Source organism: Rousettus aegyptiacus, unplaced genomic scaffold (assembly GCF_014176215.1).
Source record: "Rousettus aegyptiacus isolate mRouAeg1 unplaced genomic scaffold, mRouAeg1.p scaffold_m13_p_1, whole genome shotgun sequence".
Lineage (NCBI taxonomy): Eukaryota > Metazoa > Chordata > Mammalia > Chiroptera > Pteropodidae > Rousettus > Rousettus aegyptiacus.
This window is the reverse complement of record NW_023416284.1, coordinates 143634464-143656241: the sequence shown is the minus strand read 5'-3', so window position 1 is coordinate 143656241 and position 21778 is coordinate 143634464. Positions and strand designations below refer to the sequence as shown.

General features: G+C 34.4%; 1 protein-coding gene across 4 annotated transcripts in view; it reads left to right on the top strand.

Moving 5' to 3' along the window:
• Positions 1-21778, top strand: part of PDSS2 (decaprenyl diphosphate synthase subunit 2) — a 212975-nt gene that overhangs the window by 107773 nt on the left and 83424 nt on the right. For all 4 annotated transcript variants that reach the window (XR_001598218.2, XR_001598219.2, XM_016155738.2 and 1 more), the window contains exon 3: positions 14633-14831. Coding sequence is in view for 2 of the 4 variants with exons in the window: in XM_016155738.2 (XP_016011224.1) it covers positions 14633-14831 (199 nt within the window). In the remaining 2 variants the exon portion in view is untranslated. The remainder of the gene's footprint in view (positions 1-14632; positions 14832-21778) is intronic.

Sequence of the window (21778 nt, the reverse complement as noted above, 5' to 3'; positions counted from 1 at the left end):
TAACCAGTGTACTGTATGCTTGAAACTAATTTAAATAAATAAGTTTTTTAAAATTGCTACTTACATTATAGTCATGAGGATGTAAACTATAGCATAGGAAATACCATCAATAATATTGTAATAACTTTGTGTGTTGCCAGGTGGGTACTAGATTTATTGGAAGGATTGCTTTGTAAATTATATCAATGTCTAACTACTATGTTGTACACTGGAAACTAATATAAAATATTAAATGTCAATTATAATTTAAAATAACAAAAAAAATGTGAAATATCTGCACACCTTATGCATATCTGAAGGACTACTAATAAGTTATAACTTCTGGAAGATATGCATTTTAGCATATCTAAGAATGATTATTCTGTGCTACTTGATTTTATTTTGTTATTAGAAATTTTTTTTTGAAACTTCTACCTAGAAAACTTACACTTAAACTGTTTGCTTCTTGGAGTAGCATAATATATAGAAAAGATTAGAAGATAAGGATTGTACTTCTGGCTAACTATATGGATAACTAACTACCTGTATGTCCTTGAACAAAGTACCTGGAAAGTACTTGGTCCTTGATGTATGCATCTGTATAACTGAAAGAGTAGGATTGGATGATAGCTATTCAAGATCCTAGTTATTCTTCTGCTCTGAGAAGAGCCCCAAATTTGTCATCTAGCTTAGGAAGGTCTAAGAATATGCCAAGCCTCTGCCCCTCTATAAGTTGCTGGAACCATGTTTTAGTCTACTCTGTATTCCCAGTGCCCTGGATAGTACCTGCCACATAACAGGTACTTAATACATTTTTCCTGAATGAATAAACAAAACTAGAAAACTAGGCCTACTTTGTAAAAAAGGGGGGGAGGGGACAAAAGAAAACATTTGTTATCTGTCTACCCCTCTGAGCAACTGGTGTAATTGGGAAAAGGCCTGCTACCCGGCAAGTAGTTGGTATTACATAAATCTTTGTTACTTGATCAATGAATGAAGTTCCTGTCCTCCTTACAAAAATCCTATGAAATACCTGTTGATTACCTCACTTTCAATAGAAAGAAAACCAAGACTTGGGGGTGGAGGGTGTATGTGAAATAACTTGTAAGGTTCTACAGATAATATGAAATGAAGCCAGGATTTAAAACCAGAGCTTCCTGATAACAAAACTCACTATTTAGATAACTTACCCTGAAGCATCTATGACTCATGGTTATTTCCAAAGGTTCTGATGTGGGGAGGCAAGGTATCTGAGGGTGGAAGATGCTCAAGTGCTGTAGGGAGACGGGGACTCAGAAATTAAGAACCACCTTTCTAGAGTCGTATCTGGTCAAACCATTGAGATTACTTTTTAAGAAGATAGGGTACTGATATGAAAAAATATATATTTTCTTAACTCCTAAAACAAACTTACTGACTCTAGAAAAAAAAAGCATTGAATTGGAGTTAGGCTGCCTGGATTTTAGTTCTAATATCTACAACCCATGGGACTTTAAGTAATTCAGTAGACCTTTCCAATGTGCCGGTTCCTAATCTGTAACATAGATGAGTCTGTCTAGATTAGTGATTTTTCACAGATTCATAGAAAAACATCGAGGGCTAGTCAATGGTTGGGGGTGGGGATAGGACTAAAGTGACAGAAAAGGATTGCCCGTCACCAAGGGAGGTATCCAGAAAGAAGCTCAGGGACTCTGTGGTCTATGCCAGACCAGGATGCCCCCATGAGAATGCCTGTGGTAGTACAATGGATAACTCCCTGTGACCACAGGTTCAGATCTTGCTTCTCTGTGGGTGACTCACTTTTGATCTGTATCAGCCAGAGAGTTGGGATGTAAAGTTTCCTCTAAAGATTTATTTAATTAGAAAGGTGAATCAATTTAAAAACAGTAATAGGAATGTCTATTGAGTACTTACTATGGGAAGTTATCATTCTAAGAACTATATACAGAGTCATTTAACCCTCACAACAGTGACATATGTGCTGTTGTTATCTGCATTTTACAGACAAAAATTGGGCACTCAGAGTGGTTGAGCGAATTATTCAGGACCACACAGCTAATAAGTGGCAAAATTGGGATGCGAATCTAGGCATCTGGCTCCAGAATCTGTACTCTTAAGTTCTTTGCTGTATAGTGTCCTTAGACAAAATCCTAAAAGAGGATTTAAAGATAAGATTTAAAGAAAAACTTGAAGTACACAAGAGTTCACATGGTATATTGCAGGAATGACAGAAGTCATAAATTAATAACTGAAGTTCAGAAGTGCTGCTTTGAAGCATTGCCTTTAGCAACTCCCAGATTACTCTGAATTTCAGATTCCCTGGAGAGAGCATCTGAGCACCCTTGATTAGCCAGGTGCTCAGCTCTGAGTCACTCAACCAGTGTGGGGGAGATCGAGGGCCACATAGAACAGATATGGCAGCTGCTACCTACCTTAGGATCTCAGCGGGGGGATGGGAAAGCAGCATTGTCAGAGAAAAGGTAGTCATTATCAGGACAATCACCTCAAGAACACCTACTGCAATAATCAATTGGCTAAGTCTAGGCTGACTTCAGGGTATAGGTTAAAATTCTTTTTCTTTACTGAATCCAGGACATGAAGCTTATGTCCTTTACATTTGAGAGACTCATGGGGAAATTATAGACTGTCAACAAACCAGATTATTTATTTTTTTTTTGTTTTGAAAGTAGAATAGCCTATTTAGCAGTATTTACCACAAGTTTAAGTGATCTGCTCTTTGACGCTGTAATTTCATTTCTGTATATGTACATATATGTATAAGGGTGTTCATTGCAGCATTGTTTATAATAATGGAAATAAAAAATGACCTAATATTTATTAATTGGATCTGGAGAACAATATGATACATTCATGCTATGGATAAATGGCATCATTAAAAAGAATTAGGCAGTCCCATATGTAGTGTCAAACTTCTTCAAACTATATTAAGTGAGTAAAGCAAGTTACAGTACATTATTCATAGCACGAACTCATTATCGGAAAATGCATAGCATTTGCTCTGTGTTTATAAATGCATTGCATTTGCTGTATGTTTATAAATATGTTAAAAACATATAGCAATGGTTTGAAAGAATATATGCTAAAATGTAAAAGAGAACTTCTGGAAAAGGAAGTAGGGTGGAGGGATGGCGAACCCGGTGGGTCTCCATAGAAATACAATTTTAAATTTGCTAGCAGCCGTACTAAAAATGTAAAAGGAAACCAGTGAGTGAAATTAATGTTAATGAATACAGCTAAACTGTTATTTCAACATGTCATCAGTGTAAAGCACTTGTTACTGAGCTACTTAAAATGTTTTTGTACTCTCTTTAACTCACATAGCATATCTGTATTCAGACCAGCGAAATTTTGAGTGCTTAATAGCTACATGTGGTTGGCGTCTACCATACTGAACAGCTTAGCTCTAGGTATTTGTATAAGGTTTTGATTTTTTTCCAGTAAGAGTATACTCTCATCTGATGTGCATGATTTATTTTTGTAAAGTAGACCTTTTAATCGTTGTGGTCTTTTTCAAAGGGTAGTTTTAATTGAACCTTTTCATTTTTCTATACCACTTTTCTAAGAAAAAGATATTTGGATGGCAGGCTGGCTTTATTTGAAATCAGTAGCCATGGCTTTTCATCTCAGTGAACACACATTAAGTCCATATTGGAATTACATAAAGAGATGCAATTTGAAAGAATGGATGGAAATAGCTTTTTATAGAATCTAAATTGTGATTCATAGACTTTTTATTACTTTGATGTGTGTATTACTTCTTTCCTCTCAAGGGTGTGAAGCCTTTTGAACATTTCTGTTGTTTCTGTGGATATAAGTAAAAAGCACACTAAAGAAATGTTAAACAAGGTTTGCCTGGGGTATGTGGTGTGGTTATAAAATACAAGGTGTGTGTGTGTGTGTGTGTCTGTTTTGGTGTGTGTGTGTGTGTGTGTGTGTGTGTGTGTGTGTGTGTGAATAAATAAGCTGTATATTTACCTTTCAAAGTAATTTGCCTAAAAGTTGTAGCTGGAAACCATTCTGCATCTGTCCTTCGAGACACTTTACAGTCAGTTTTTAAAAACAAGCAATACTTTCAGACACCTAATCTGACATCAGTATTTGACTTTGAAGAACATATATATCATATGGATATTTTACTATTCGCCACAGATTGCAATATTTTTTTCAGTAAAAGCATGTTGACATTTCCATTTTATACTGATGCTCTTTATAGTTAATTTCATTAAAATTTTTAAATACTTGAAAAATGATAATGAAAATCAAGACAAATGGCCTTAATAAGGAATGACTAAATGAGTGTAAGCTTTATTTTTGAAGGAGATGGAAATGTTCCAAAATTAGATTGTAGTGATGGTTGCACAACTCTGTAAATTCTAAAATTCATTGAGCTGTGTGCTTAAAAATGAGTGAATTTTATGACATGTAAATTATATCTCAATAAAGCTTTTTAAAGAATAGCCTTCAGTGATGCTATTAAGAATTTTTATAACCATATCTGTAGTTTGAAATAATTTAATGCATAGTAACAAGAGTATTTTGTAGAATTTGATTGTTTAAAAAAGTATTTGGATATGTCATTTGATTTTAAATCTTTCTTCCATTTAATGTTCACATTGTATGTCTTTCTTTCTCCTGGGTAATATTTCCTATAAAAGGCTCCCTGATATTTCTTTCCCCTGTGGAAATTCATTTCCTCATCAATAAAATAGGGTTAATAACTAAACATAGTGAAGATTAAATGAGATGCTGTATTTAAAAATCATAATATCTAGGTCATAGCCTACTAATTATGCATTAACCTGTATACTGAGTACCTGCCATGGCCTTTATTGTCTGTGATTCAAATGTGGTAGGGAACCACTCTACTTTTATACATGAGAAGAACTAGTGAAATATTTGGGAAAACATTTAGGATTTGTTCTCATGACTTTAGATACCTAATTTGATTAGATAGTAGTGAAAGCATTGTAATTTAAAGCATATCACTTTTTTTCATAGGAAACAGATCTTTCCCCCTTTACGCTCACATTATCTGCACATTTTTCAGCCTTAGACACATTTTGTAGTCTAAATGAAGCCTGCCAAGGTTCCCTTTTCAGTTCATCACTGCCTCCTGATATTAGAGAGGTCTTCGCAGAATGACATTTCTCTCCTGCAGTGCTTCTGTGCCCCATTTAACATACAGCCTTCACTTTTCTGCTAACCCCTACCTCCTTGCTTTCTCAATGAGAGAAAACTCAAACCTCAGCTTCTTGTGAAGCAATTCAGAACCACAGAGCCTGGCAACAGGCAGTGGGTCCAGTACTAAACTTCAGTAATGATTCAGATTCTCCTCATTTTTAAGCCACCTCCAGAATTCACAGGTACAAATCTGCTTGTCTTCTTCGTTTGCCATCATGCATCCTTCCTTTTATATCTCCTAAAACCAAAGTATCTATGCCAATTCCAATTCACCAAATATTTTTAGTTTTCTCATAATCTAATTTAGCTCAGAAGCATTTTCTGGTGTACTACCTGGGTTGTCACTGAACTTGTCATTTCTCCCAGTCTGGTTGCGCCTGAAGCAGTTTTCATAGCTAAATGATGAACCTTCGAAGAAGGAGGTATGAAATGAAAATGGAAACACTAGCATGCTCTTTGTAACCAGTTCTTTAATCTTCCACCTGCCATAACATGGAAACAGCTCATAATTATCGGAGGAGAGAACTGAACTCCCGTACTACAGCAGAAAGAATGAGCACCATGGGAGGGCGAGTGACAGAATCTATCTCCAGCCGGGAGGGGACAGATATTTTGGAAGCGTTTTGACACTGAATCGGATATATTTGTATAACCTTTTCATATAGAGCTGTGCTGTAGTCAGAGAGGGGTTTTGGCTTTCTTCATTAAAGCTTATTAAATGAAGAAATAGGACAGTCGTTTTGCTTCGGTAGATGAGGGTCAGAGAGGCGGGTCTGGTCTCCTCAGGATATTAATGTCTGCCTTCAGCCAGGGTAAATGAGCCGTCACTTGAGTTAGAGGCAGCTTTATGTGCTCATCGCTAGGGATTCCCATATGTCCAGGGAGCTGCAGCAGTAAAAAATGGCAGAGCTCAATGGTAGAGTGCAGAGGGCTCTCATTGGAATTCATGTCAGGAAGCTCAGCTCAGTCTGCCCAGAGCAAGTCTGTTTAATGTTGATCAGCTGTCCATCTGATAAACCGAATTGATATGGGCATTCCCTCCAAGGGCTGCCCTGTCAGTGACAGCCACAGCACCCAGATGTCTTGTTAGGCCTTTTTGGTAGTCTCAAGGTTTTTTTAACCCCTTCTGTGGTACCCAAACCGAAAAGTGCTTTTAGAGGTAACAATGCCTAGCTAGGCTTTTCCTTTGCTTCTCTGGCAGAAAACAGGCTAGCTTAAACTGTTTCCAGAAACCAGATACTATTAGTTAGTTACCCTCCCTCATCATAACAAGCATCTAATTGACCTACAGGATAATTATGTGTTGACAGGGTCAAGTCTGTGTCTAGTTATTTAAAATAATGTTTCTTAAAATATTCTTAAATGCAATAAGTTCCCAGGCTTGGTTATGCTTTATTAGTTTCATAGGTGTGTGAGTTGATCATTAAGTAGAACTGTATTAAGTTCATGCATAAAGAGAAAATGTATTACAAATTTCGTTTTGATTGGCTAATTTCTGGTAATAACTGTGGTGACTTCTTGCTGAGTCCCAGCATCCTCTGTTTTCTCAAGTATGACTACCACCACGAAGGCAGCCCACCTCTTTGTAGATTGGTATGGAGGGAACTAATTACAGAACACATCAATCCTGAGCTTTCTTTAAAAAAAAAAAAAAATTATGTGAGGAGATGAATATGTTAATTAACTTGACTATAGTAATCATTTCACTATGTAATGTTTATCAAAGCATCATATTACATGCCTTAAATATATACAATTTTTGTTTAAAAATCTAAAAAATACAGAGCTTTCTTTTTTGGAAATAACTGAAGAGAGATAGGTCTTTGTGTTAAGTTGAGATTATTTAAAAATTATACTTCTACAAAACTACCAATAGTTCAAAATTACAGTACTGAATATGTGAGAACTTTGTTTTAAAGGTTTTTACTGAAGTACCGTGTTAAGGATTTTGTCTCCCCAGCCCCCCACCTTCAGACCTTATTTTTCCGTAGCGTGGCAAGGTTCTAACATAGACTCTCTTTAAATGAGACCAGCCACAAACCTATTTTCTGCCTCTTTTCTATATAGTATATTCTAACTTAGAATGTCAGGCGAACTTTCCTAAAAAAGACACAGAGCCGTCAGTACTTTCAGTGATTGCTTAATGTGTGTGGTCAGAGCTAGAAGTAAGATCTGGTCATTCTTTCCAGCCCTTGAACCTGTGATGTGATCTCTTTTTTGGAGGTCGCTGTTACTACAGCCTATAGCTTTGTCATTTTGCTTTCAATGGTTGAAATTTTTGGTTTCAGTCACCTGTTTTTAAAATTAGAATTCTTGTATCCAAATGCAGGAATGAAACAAGATTAGTTTTGAATGCTGTGATCATGGCAAACCCAAAATTCAAAGTTCCATCTTCACTCAGATTATCAACATGAACAAATGGCAAAATAGGAAAATTATTACGTCTCTGTAATTATTGCAATGAATTGATGAATTTCTTGGAACTTAGGGTCTCACCTACTTATAAAAATTAATAGTTGACACTTATAATTAGTCAAAGGTTATCTCTGTAAAAGATTCTTTTATCTGGCATTAAAAGCATATACCTTTCCTTTTTATTGCCATTCATATATGTCAATATTTTTGGATTTTTGTTATTTTTGAAGTATATTTTAGGAATTCTTTTGCTCTTAACTGCTTCTTCCCCTCCCACCTCCATTTTTTTGCTTTTATGGTGCTTTCTTTCTATGGGGCTATGAGGAAAGAAACAAAACACAAAATAGCCAGTGTGTCAGGTAGCAATAATGCTGTGGAGATATTAAAAAAAAAGGCAGGAAGTGGTGATTGGGAGTGCTGGCAAGGGTGGGAAGGTTGCAGTTGTAAATGGAGTAGTCAGAGAAGGCCTTACTGATCAGGTGAACTTTGAAGGGACCTGAAGGAAGCAAGTGACTAAGCTTGGCAGCATAGATAAGGGCAGTTTGGCCCAGACAGAGGGAAGAGCAAAGGCCCTGAAGCAAGAGCAGGCTTGGAGTGTTCAAGGGACGCTAAGGAATCTAATGGAGCTGGAGAAGAATAAGCAGAGAGGGAAGAGAGTAGCAAGTGGAGTCAGAGAGCTAAGAGGGTAGAGGAGCTGGGGCAGATTGGGTTGGCCTTTGGAGTCTGTTGTAGGGAGTTTGGCTTCTACCCTGAGCAAGATGGGGAGCCACAGAAGGATTTTGAGCAGAGAAGCTAAGTAAGTGATGGACTTAGTAGTTCCTTCATCTTCCTGGTTGCCTCATTTCTGATCTTTTTCATTTTTGCAAAGCTAATGGACTAAAAATATTATCTCATTATTATTATAATACTACTTTTCCAAATTATTAGTGAGGTTAAGCATGATTTTATGTCATTTTTGGCCATTTGTGTTTCTTCTAGAATTACTTCTTCATATCCTTTCCCATTTCGCTCTTCAGCTGTTTATCTTTTTCTTGTCAATTTCTTGTCCAATTTGGACAAGCTCCACACATATTTTGAATACAATCTTCCGTCTCTTGTATGTGTTGTAAATACTTTATTTCAAGTTTATATTTGCCTTGGTCTTTTTTATGGTTTACTTATATAAACATTTTTGTATATTGTAACTACTCAAATTTATCCATTATTTTTTTATTACTTCCTTAGTGTTTTATGATGCAAAGCTTTCTCACTCCAAGGTCATAAGAATGTTTTCCTGATTTTTTTTTTAACGTTATTTTCTATCCATCAAGATGGGCCACAGAGCTTTCAAATAGGTTTTTAGTATTAAGGTTTTTTTTTTTTTCTTTTTTACCTTTTGACCTAAATTTATAGTTTTGTTTTTTCACATTTAGATCTTTAATCCATCTAAATATATTTTTATCTATGCAGTAAGGTAGGGGTCTAACTTTATTATTTTTTCTCTTAATCAATAGACAGTTGCCCCAACATCTTTTGTAAGAAGAATTCATCTTTTCCCAAACAGTGTGAAATGTTATTTTCATTACCATAAATAATTTATTTTCCAAATAGATTTGGATCTCTTTCTGGACTCTGTTCCCCTAGTCTATATGTTTGTTCTTGTGATATTATTACAATTCTTAAAATTGCAATCACCTCATAATAAGTTTTAACATCTAGAATGGCAGGCCTCTTATTTTCTTTTCCAAAATTTTCTCTGTAATTTTCAAATTTATTCTTCCCACATGAACATAAAAATCAGTTTTACAATTTAAAAAATCTTTTAAGATTAAAATAAAATGATTTTAAAAAATAATTTTTGCCTGCCATCTTAATACTTTCAGAGACACTCTGAATTTTGCACATTTTGTGTTTGGGATTCTTATTAGTTTTCTATTGATATGCAACGAGCCAGGCTTTATTTAGAATAAAGAGTACTGGGCTTGAATCCAGCTCTGCTGTTTACTAGCTATGTGAACTTGAGCAAGTTATTTAGTCTGCCAGCCCAACTCCCTTCTGTACAGTGGAAATAATAATGCCTACTTCAGAAAGCTGTTGTGAGTTTTACATTATCTTATTTATTAATCTGTTAATTGAGTTATTATGCTTACAAAATTATTTTATATAAAATTGCTCAGCATACAGTAATTCATTGACTCAAAGTAATTACTTTACTTAGTGGGAGCCATAATTGCTATTAGACATTTTTAAAGACAGGATATCTGAAGTATGTTCAAATAAAATGACGTGATATCTGGCATTTGCTTCAAAATACTCTGGAAGGAGAATGAAAGGTGTGGCTGAAACAGGATTAACGTCCACAGAGATTCTTTATGCTGTATTTCCCACTTTTATATGTTTGAAAATTCCCTCGAATAAAAAATTTTTAAATGCATCTTTAAAAACTATTAAAAATGACAAAATGTAAACATTTGTTATTTCTAAGTGGAATATTTTATATTAATTATATTATTCTCTGAACTTTTCTGTATTTTGTTAAACCCCTCAAAAAGAAGGAGAGCAAGGAGGGAAGAAGGAGGGAAAGGAAAAAACAGAATAAGAAAGAAAAAGAAAGAAGACTCCATTGTCTTTTATCTTTCTTGCCTGTGTGATGAAACACAATTGACACTCCTATTTTAACACCAACTTAAAAATGTAAAACATTTAAGAAGATTTTAAGTTAATATAAAGAACAGGTTCTCATAATTAAAACCATTCATCAGCGGACCTGGCTTCTGTGTAATTTGTTATCACTCATCCCTGGAGGAGGTTAATTGAGGTTAATTGACCTCTGGGGTCACTTCTAACTCTGATTCTATAAACCTGACTTTTTAGTTTATATCATTCCTTTGCTTTTGAAACCAAGAATGATAACAGTCCCCTCTATCTTTATAAAATAGATTGCTAAGTAAAAGTTATTCATTTAACAAATATTTATAAGCAACCCAGGGAAGTAGGTTAGTATAATTTACAGTATAGTGAAGGAGAGAGGTGGCAGGAAGATACATGGCTAAAGAAATAATTACAGTATAATAAAATAAATGATTGCACTATGGTCAGAGGCTTTCAAGCTCAGAAGGCGCTAACTCTGGGGAAGTGAAGGAAGACTTCACAGAAGTGACACATGAGCTGGTTCTTAAGAATGCTCTAAACAAATATAGATTTATCGTTCCCCCTACAACCTCAAAAGTTGCACGGCATATCCATACAATGTACCTCTGAAGAGACAGCTATTAAACAGAACAAGGAGATTCTCTATTTGTAAATAATGTGGAACTTTTCTATCTGTAAATAATGTGGCACTATCTTCAAGAGATACTATTAGGTAAATAAAACCAGAGTACAGAAATAGAAATGTAAAATGTCTTTATTATTTTTGTGGTATAATTTTTATTGCATGTATCTTTCAGGAATTTATTTGACTATGTATAACAGGACTCTAACAAACAGTAGCTTAAGGGAATGCAGTGTTTATTTATCTCAGATAGCAAAAGATCTAGAGATGGGTATATCAGAGCTGGTGTAGCTTTCATGAAGAAGTCTTCCCGGGCCCCGGGGTCGCCTTTCCTCCTGCTCACCGTTCTTGTGTTGGGAAGGGCGCCCTCTTTAGGATCCTTAGGTCTCCACTGTGCCTCCAGGCTGCTGGGTTATATTCCAGACAGGAGGAAGGGATAAGCCCAGAATGCCAAAGGTACACATCAGCTGAATCTGGCCCTTAAATCAAAAACTCGGTACAATTCTCAGGAACTTCACCTAGTGAACTTATATTTATTGGCCAGACTGTGCTACAGTATCACCTCTAGCCTCAGGGAATCCTGGAGAGGTGAGTGTTTTTGAGTACATTGTCACTCCAAATAAAATCAAGGGTGTGTTAGTAGTGAGGAAGGAAAGAGTGAATAGGTGGTAACTAGCAGTATCTGCCATCCTTTCTAAAGCTTAGAGTGCTAAAAAAAAAATTGGAGAAATGTTGGAAGAAAATGGATCAAAACAAATGAAGTTGTTTAACATATAATTGAAAGAAAGCAATTTGGTGAAAATTCTTGTGAAAACATCGATTAATCCTCTGGGTTACATCCAATGTGGTAATTACTTCCTTATTCTGATTACTTAACATAAATGGTATTCATTTGTGACTCTTTTCCAATCAAGATTTAGCATGAAAAATATCCAAGATTACTAAAATATATGTACGTAAAATGGCTTGAAGACTTTTATTTACAATAATTTTTAAAATCCAGTACACTGAAAGTTTACTAGATTGCTTTGGGTGGCTAAAATAGGAAGAAGATAATGAGAAGAAAATATTCCCAGCTTCTTTCATACTGCTTCTCTGCTGCACACTAAATTAGACTCTTGCACAGTGTGATTTGGAGTTGTTTATCTGGTGATAAAATCTTAAGAGCACAGTACTAGATAGGGGAATTGCAGGACAGATTTCAAGATGACCAATAATTTTATTTTTGTTTCCTATAGAAAAGTAGGTACCAATAATAGCAAACAACAACAACAACAATTAACTGTTAGTCCACATCATTTTTTTAAATTCTCAAATCTTAGAAGTTTAGAACTGAATATTAAATTTTAGAACTGAAATCCGTGAATCTTAGAACTGGAAGAGACCGTTTCTCCAGTTGTCCTCCTTTTAGTCATGAGAAGACCAAGGGCCTGAAAGCTTAAGCGATTTGCCCACAGCCTGACGTTACTGGTGGAAGTAGAACTGTTATCCAGGTTCCTGATGGGGCTAAATCACTTGATTTGGTTCTAACCAGATGATTTGGAAACAATTTGATTCATTTCCCCAGTTACTATGAACAAAAGAGACAAATCTGGTCATACTATACTTTCTCTTAGCAAAATTCTCTTCCTCAGCGCTTAAAACTCAAGGATGAAAATTGGACAGGTTTATTTATGGTGGGCATATACAATTGTTGGTAACATTGATAACTTTGCCTACCCCTCCCTATTTATTTACTATTCATTAGGTAAATAAACATTTTAAATTATTATTGGTCATTATAGGGTGACTCTGAGTTTCAGCCTTGTCCTTTATAAACTGAATGTTCTGATCAGATTTAACCTCTTCAGACCTACTGCAATTAGAATCATAAGTAGATAATTGAGAGTTCTTTGTAAATAGTAGGTAGTATACAAATGATGGGTTGTCACTTTCATTATTATCACTGTTTTTGTTGTTTCTGGCCATGTAGCATTTCAAGATTGCTATTTATTTAACAGATACTATTTTATGATTATAGATATCTTTATTCAAAGCTCAGAATCATTCATTTCCATCCTTAGAGTAATTCAAAACACAATTTTTTGCTTACCTGGTTATTACTTTCATAAGCTCAACTGCATGAGAGATTTAACCAATGCTTAACCTTTCTTGAGTTCTGTTCTTGCCCATAATCTCATTGTTCAATTTTTATGAAATGTAACAATATGCATTTTTATAGTGAGCGGGTTTGTAAACTATAAAACATTTGCAAGGTACTAATAAAATACATTTTTTATTCCTTTCTTTTAGGTGCTCTTTTAAAGGGTAATTTTTAATTTTAGCTCCTTTTAAAAAATATTTTTTGTTAACTGCTGAGTAGTCTTATAAGCCTCCATTCTCAATGGTTTTCTTTGGGATATAATGAGGTTTAAATCTAAACCATTTCTTGCATTTAGGATTAAACAAGATAATGTATAAAAGTGCTTAGCCTAATGTCTGGCACAAATTACATTCCCATTTATACTGGAGTTCTATTAGATACTAGAAAGGATTCTCAGAAATCCTAAAGTTACAGAGATGAGGAAGTTATACTGAGAACAAAATAAACAGAACTGTGAAGGGTAGCTGTCCACTGGCCAGCTTCTCTAGTTATCCTGGTGACTTGTTGGGTAGAGAGTGAGGAATGATACAGAGAAGGAAGGTGTCAACATCTGCTTATAGATACCATACTACTCAGTGGAGAGGCCTCTAATAAAAATTCGTGAAAGCCTTTTTGCAAAGACAGTTGATATGAAATTGCAACCAAATCAGCAGCTGGAGTTGCCGCAGTTCTGTCTTTAGCTTCACGGCGTTTTCCTCTGCCAAAATGTAGTAAGTCATTTGTAAGTTTGAAGCATTCAGCAAGGCAGAGCCATCAGAAATGTACACCTGATTTCCATGACATATGTGGCAATGCTGTATTAGCTAGTGGACCCACTATATGGACATAAACATTATTGACATTAATATATATTATGGACTCGTACATTACTCCAACACAAATTGGAATAAAATGGAACCTGTACCCTGTTGGCAGAGTCATTCCAAAGGAATGAAGAAATCAGTAACCTTAAATTCTGTTATAATACTGAATTATTTCAAAAGCAACTCATAATTGATGCCAAGTAAAAACACCATGTACCCATTAGAATATGGCATGGTTGAATAAATAAAGCACATTTCAAAACTTCAAAAACAAGCAACAGAATTCAAAATACTAAGTGAAATAAGTCAGACAGAAAAGACAAATACCATGTGATCTCATTTATATATGGAACCTAAAAATAAAACAACAAAAAACCTGGCTGTCAGAGAGGGGGGTAGGAGGTAGGTGAAATGGGTGTAGTTGGTTAAAAGGTACAAACTTGTGGTTTTAGAATAAATAAGTCATGGGAGTGTAATGTACAGTATACTGACTGTGGTTAATAATACTACATTTTATACCCAAAAGTTGCTAAGAGTATATCTTACAAGTTCTCATCACAAGGAAAAAAACTTATAACTATGTATGGTGATCAATGTGAACTAGACTTATTGGGGTGATCATTTTGGAGTATATACAAATGTTGAATCATTATGTTGTACACCTGAGACTAATATAGTTGTAAGTCATTTATATTTCAATTTAAAAACTTTATTAAAAAGAAACAACCTAAAAAAATAGACTAATGTATAAATTCTTTATGGTTGAAAACTGAAGTCTGGCATTAGTGATAAGATGGTGCTCCTGACACTCAAACAAGTCTTACCTTTATGTTTTAGTCAAAGAAGTTTGGCAGAGATCACAGAACTTATCCATACTGCTCTCCTTGTACATCGCGGGATAGTAAATTTAAATGAATTGCAATCTTCTGATGGGCCACTGAAAGACATGCATTTTGGAAATAAAATAGCTATCCTGAGTGGAGACTTTCTTCTAGCAAATGCCTGCAATGGACTAGCTCTGCTACAGAACACCAAGGTAAAACTGGGCTGGGTTTGCTTGTGTCTGGTTGGCCTTTAGGTGACTCTTGGTTGACTGCAGGAGGTAAGAGGTCTGTGTACCCTGCCGCCCCAACTCCACATCTACAGATGCTCGGTAAAATTGTGGCAATGATGATGATGATGATGATGATGGCCGTGTCAACACCAGATAGAACTAGCAAATGCTAGGAAAAAATTTAGAAATTAATTTATTTTTTTTTCTGATTATAGATAAAATTATTTGTTAATTATGGGATAGTATTAAATAGTCAATATAAAGAAGATATAAATAAATATTACCTATAATCTTACTATCCACAGATAATCACTGTTAGTTAATATTTTGTTGTATATTCTTTCAGTCTTTTTTTGCTTTTCATACTTTTATATATGTGGAGTTTTTAGCAACATAGGTGAAAATTTGCATGTATAAGGTTTTTTTAATCCTGCCTATTTTTTCCCACTTTATTTTATGATGTGGGCATTTTCACATGTTATTAATTTTTTTATAAACCTTTTAATAGCTGCACAATAGTCAATTATTTAGATGTTATATTATTTATTTAACAAATTCTTCATTTTCGGACATTTACGTTGCTTCTAATTTTTTTACTATCATAAGTAGTCCTGAAGTAAACATCTTTACACATCAGTTTTCCTCATTCCAGATTTTTCTTTATAGAAATAATACCTAGAAGTGGTTGTGACTGTAAAATAACAGTAGACAAAACAAGAATGGTGTTTATTTTTTCTCATGTAAAAGTATCTAGAAGTAGGCAGGCCAAGACTGGCATGGTGAGTCTACAAAGCCAGGAACCCAGGCTCCTTCCGTCTTACTGCTCTGCAGTCCTTATCTGATCACTTTGTGGCCCAAGATAATTGCCATTGTTTTCCCACTCCAGTCAGTAGGAGAGAGGGAGGAGGAAGGAAGGACTGAGAAGGGCAGATCTCGTTTCATTGAAGGTCATGAGAGTATACATCTGGGCTTGCTAAGGTCAATCTCAGTATAAGTCTGCTGTCACAGAATCCTATCTGACTTAGCATTTCTCTTGGATTTTTAATTTCTTAACCGAGAATGACTGCTAATAATTACATTAGAATAAGCCAGCATGGGTTTGATAGATCTCTACTCTACATTTCCAGCCTCTGCCTCAGTTTTTATCTAGTGTAGGCTAGTAGTATGTGAAACCCATGTACAGCAGAGAATTATATTAAGAAACAATGTTAAATCTGAAAGAAAACTAGCAATAATTCATCTCTTTACTTAACTCTTTCAGACACCTCCCATTCAAGGACAGAATTCGGGACAATTACTGATAGTGAATATGTAGGGCCAATTAACTAACTCCTTTATCTCTGGCGGTAAGAGAAGAATTTGACACTACTGCCTCAGCTGGCCAGTTAGTGTATCATCCAATTATTCTAAGGCCCACACATGGCCTTAAAGAGACACAAAGCCACCAGGTTCCAGTTCAAAAATTCAGTGGGAAACAAAGTTAGAGGTTCGATGTCTATGAAGTATGTGTGGGAAATGAAAGCTGTGTAGAGTGAGTAGAGAGTAGACTGAATGTGCTTGATTGTATAATGTAAAGCTTTAACTAGTTTAATATTTGACAACACTTTGTTTAGGCAATAAACCTTTGGCAACAGGAAGCTCAATAAAAGTATATATTTCATTTTTTAACTGGATTTGTTTCTCGAAGAAGTTGATAAGGAATGTGTAACTTGCAAAAGTTTGTCGACCTTTACTATCCACTGTGGAGGCCCGGGTAGCATCACTGAATATATGAGAAAGGAGAGTCAGATATGCAGAAAAAGTGTCAGGATCTACTTCCAAAGTTAGGAGTTACTCGACGGAGACTTCCTGAAAATGACGATTTATCACATGCAGCTGCAGAAGGTATATATTCATAACACTCTGCAAAGCCTAAATTTTATTTAGATAAATGACTATTATTCTAATTTCTGTCCTTTCGACTACAAGTTTTTTTTATGTACATAGAAAAAAGGAAGCAATAGCTTTATATTTTTTGGCTCCATTGGCAGAAGAACTCTGCAAATATCTAAATAATTCTAGTTTTAGTTAAGTGTCATCGGGTACTTCAAGTAATTAAATCATTTTAGTTCTATTCATTCATAGAATCAACGTACAGCCTTTAGAAATATATGCCATCAGAAGTAAGCCATTATGAGTAAGATTGGAAATTCAGTTTAAAAGTTCAGCATGGGGAGATAGAATTATTAGTTTATAGTAATAACACAAGTACAAATTTTGTGGAAGCACACACAGTGTTGTGGTAAAAACAATGTTCTTACTACATTGAGATACCTATGGAGTGGTTGGAATTGGTTGTGGTATACCCATAATTCATAATTACGTCTACCAATAAAAATAGAAGCTATTGTTATAAAATTTTACAAGTATCTCTGAAGTCAGAGTCGCTGAACTACAAGGTTTTGAGGATATAGCTGATGTTAAACACAATGATATGCTCCAGCACAGCAGTACTTGCCTTCTCTTTGTTGCCCATCATCAGTCAGATTTTAGAAATCTTTCTATCCAGTAATGGTATTGAACCTTGTTATAAATGAGTTGTTAAAATTTTGTGACATTTTGTTCAACACCAAGTGGAAATCTTCTCTCAAATTCAACGAATGGAACACCAAATTAGAGAATTACAATTAATGAAAACAAAGCCGACATTAGCTTTTTCCCTATAAATCAAGACAAGAATGGACCAAAATAAATAGTAAGAACTTAAATGCTAAACAAGTTTAAAATTTGAAATTCTTTAATTATGATTTGGAGTATACCACTGTGAAGGAAGAATCTTTTGATAGTGCCCCTATTTTGAAAAAATTATACATTGCACATGAATGAAATGAAATTGAGAAGGCCTAGATTTTACAGCATCTCATTTTGACAAAACGTTCTAAAGAGTCATAGGGATAATTACTTGACAAGTTTATCTTATAAAAATGTTTGTCAAAGAAAAGTGCTCTTAAGGAAGGAAAAAGTACCTTGGAAATATTTGAGCTGAAATAGTTACACTTTTCAGTTTGAAGAAGAATTAGAATTGAGTATATCCTCCATTTACCAAATGTGCTCTGAGCTTGTCAGGTAACTCAGAACCAGTAGAAAGAGCATTTCCTCAATTAAAAATATTATAGTCTATTAATCAGACTCAATTGAAGGTATCAATAATTTCAAATTAATTAATCATAAAATGTAACTGTGAAGAATATTGCTGGCAGTTTTATTTTAAAATACCATATTTTTAAAAACACATTCTTCAGAAAAGTGCCAATGACAAAATATTAGAGATAGATATGGTTAAGAAGCCAATTAAAATATGTGAATGTATACCAAAAATAATTATTCTACTGGTTAATTTATTCAGATCATCAATATAAAGAAGTTATTTTTTATTTGTTTTAATGTACATAAATGTTATTTTTATTTCTTTTAAAATTTTATTTTTGCAAATAGTTTTTGAATAGAACTACTCGACAAGTACATCAGTAGAATAAAATCAATTATTAGTTAATAAATACACACTAAAAAATATAAAATTTTAATTATTTTAGCACTCCTTTTTACTCTCAAGTGTCCCAATTTGAATGATAAATTATATAATGTCACCACTTTAAATACATTTCTCAGAAGTTATTCGAGATCTGTCTACTTATATCTTTTTGGCAGAATTTAGTAACATAGCCACACTTCGCCGTATGGGAGGCTAAGAAATGAAAACTTTATTGTGGTTAGCCATGTGCCCAGCCGAAACTCTGGAAATTACAGAGAATTCTGGGAGACGAGTAGCTTTCTGTCCTATCTCTCCTCATGCTTTTGTCTACTAGCATATTTTTCAAGGGACAGATCTGCTAGTTTTTAGGAAGAAAATGGTATAGTACCTTTCATATATAGTTTATAGTCACATGAAAAGGAAGCTAAACTAAGAAATGAATCAATCAGCCATATAAATGGAATAATAGATCATTTCAAACCTCCCTCCAGAGATTTATTACCTTTTAGCCATTCCTTTTATTTTTATTTACCCTCAAATTGCTCTGTTTTCTATGTGTATAGTCTACTTTAATGGGTCTCACTAAATTCTCTCTTTTATTGGAATTCACATGGTAGCAGAAAGGTGACTGATTCATTGTCCCTGGAAGCTACTTTCTGACTACAATAGTCCACCTCATCTCTTTATCATACTTGCTGTGGTCTTTGATGAAACTTGAGTCTGAGAGAAGGAGAAGGTCTCAGAAAGTGTGGTATGGTTTATTTCTGGGCTCCTTGATCTGCACATGACTAGATCTGGCCACATATACTGGCCATTCATACCTGAGAGGAAGAAATGTCTGGACATAATCACTAGGTCGACATTTTAGTAATATCCCTCAGCCTGGCCCTAATTTAAAGAAAAAACAAGGCTTATTGCCATTAGACAAATTCCTGTTTTCTCTAATCATTAATTTTAACTTACTTTAAGCTAGTCCGATAAAATATTATGTTAGGTTAAGATGTAGTATTAAGGAAATATATAACCATGTTTTAATGACACAAATAAATATTCACTTGTTTTAACCACTTCGCCCTATGGGAATAGTATTTAATGTATTTATTTTTCTTAGCTAGCTTGTATCATTCACACAATCTTTCATTCAGCATGGTTCAAGTTCAGAAAAAATAGGGGCTTTACCCCCATCAAAATCAAATCAGATTCACAGCCTGTGAAATCCACTCAGTGTTTTGCATTCAGAAGCATCACTACAAATGTTCCAGAATCTAAGACCTCCACCATCTGCTCCATTAGGTGCTGGATTTCAGTAGCACTACTTGATTTATAAAAACAAAAACAAAAACAAACAGAAAAAAAAAACTTAACACATCCAAGTGACAGTTCAGGCTGAAACTTCTCCTTTAAATAAAAATGATCAGGTATTTTCTTCTCTTTCAGTGAGCCCTGTACTTTCATGGTATCACAGGTTTACACTTTTGCATTTTATCGACCTTCTCTGGTGAGAAACTTTTTTCTTTTTTAGGTATTTTTTTAAATATTTGATAATCATGTGTTGAATTGAAAATTTATTCTGTACAACCTTCCTGTTCATCCAAAATTTGCACCTTGTTTTTCAAAGGGTTATTGAAGGCTCTGTAAGGTCAATTTCAAAAGATATTGGCTCACTTTTCGTGAAAGTCCTTGAGTCTAGGGGTCTGTAATTGATCTTCTACAAATCTAGGCTTTTAGTACCCCCCTTTTAATCATAATAGATGATTTCCAAATCATGTAAACAGTATTTTACTGAGGAGACTGTAAGGGGTAACTAAGTGCTTGAAAGTCAGGAATTATCTTTGATAAAGCAAATCTACCATATTCAGAACAAATTCCTTTTATTTAAATACTTGGCAGTATTCCCATCATAATATATTTTTAAGGAAAGTGAAGTTAGATCTCAGACGAGGACCAGTTTTATTAAATGAGTTCCCAGAAGCTTAAGTTGATTGCGTATATATAATACTGATCATTAACATGGTTGGGGGGAGTGCAGAGTTGGAGGTGGCAATAAATATTTCTTTGGGACAGTATTAAATTTTCTTAAGTTCTCTGTATATGGTCAATGTCTTGGTAAAGTTAGATTTTTACTTAATAATGTTTTAATTCTCTGTTATAAGAAAGAAAAATTGTCAGCAACAGCAATGGAAATAGAGACTGCAGCCATGAGTGAGCAGGTGGAACTTAATACAGAATTTCTGTATGTAAAGTACGTCACTGGTTTTTTTCACAGTGACAGCCTACTTTTTCTTTGAGGATGTGTATTTAACTTGGTAATTAAAGATAGCATATTTGTAGCCACTTTAATTTTTTATGACTTATTTGTTCTACTAATTTCCCATTTTCTTGTGCTACTGGATTCTTCTCTAAATTTCTATGTGTTTATCTCTGTACTTCTCCTGGGATAGACCATTAGATGAAGGGTTCTGCAGTCATATGAAATTCAGAGCTTTTTATAATTGCCAAGGGTAAAATTAGCAAAGTCAATTATTCTCCCTATCGCTTTTCCCTGAAGATATTAGGGGTCTTCAAGGTAATTGCTTTAGGTAACACTTAGATTTTTAAATATCTCTAAGTATAGAAGTTGGTATATTAATCTTCTGGTAATTGTCTTCTTACTGTTATAACTGTAGTCACATAAGTGTGAATTAACAAGATTTTGAATTCAAGAGTGAGTTTAAAAATTAATGCTTTCATTTTCATTCATTTTCAATTATGGACCTAAGGGCAGCTTTTTATTTTAGTACTTTACTGTTTAAAAACCCCGGACTAAGACACCTAAGAATGTCTCTTTTAAAGCCATAAATTCCCTGATTTCATTGAATTATTATGTTCATATAGAACATCACTGACAAGACAGGGTCATGCCAGAATCTAAATTTTAGTGTTTTAGCATCAAACTATCAGTGAGACATGCTGAATAATTGGGGGAAGTCATGAATGGAAAAGCGCTATAATTTAAAAATCTGGCTGACCATTACAGGTTCTCCCTGGTCCCTGTGTTTATCTGAATTTATATTTACTGAATTTATATTTAAGGATTAAGCCACAATGCAAATAAGACTGTATAGATTACTACTTGTAATCTTTTAAAAACAAACAAGCAAAAAACTGTGTTTTATTTTACATACATAGTGATAACCATAATATTTAAATAATTGAATTCACAATGTTTTTTTTTTAATCTTTATAGTCATTTTCATTTAATGGACTGTCACCATACACCAGATGAGAGACTATGAGTTAGCCCAAATCTTGTCTACACACCCAGAACATTATCATGATGTCACTCCTGGAGGCTGTTCTATTAAGCATTAGTGACTTATATTTCAAAATAACCAGTGGGACAGATGTATTACTTACATAACTGATGTATTTCCTTATA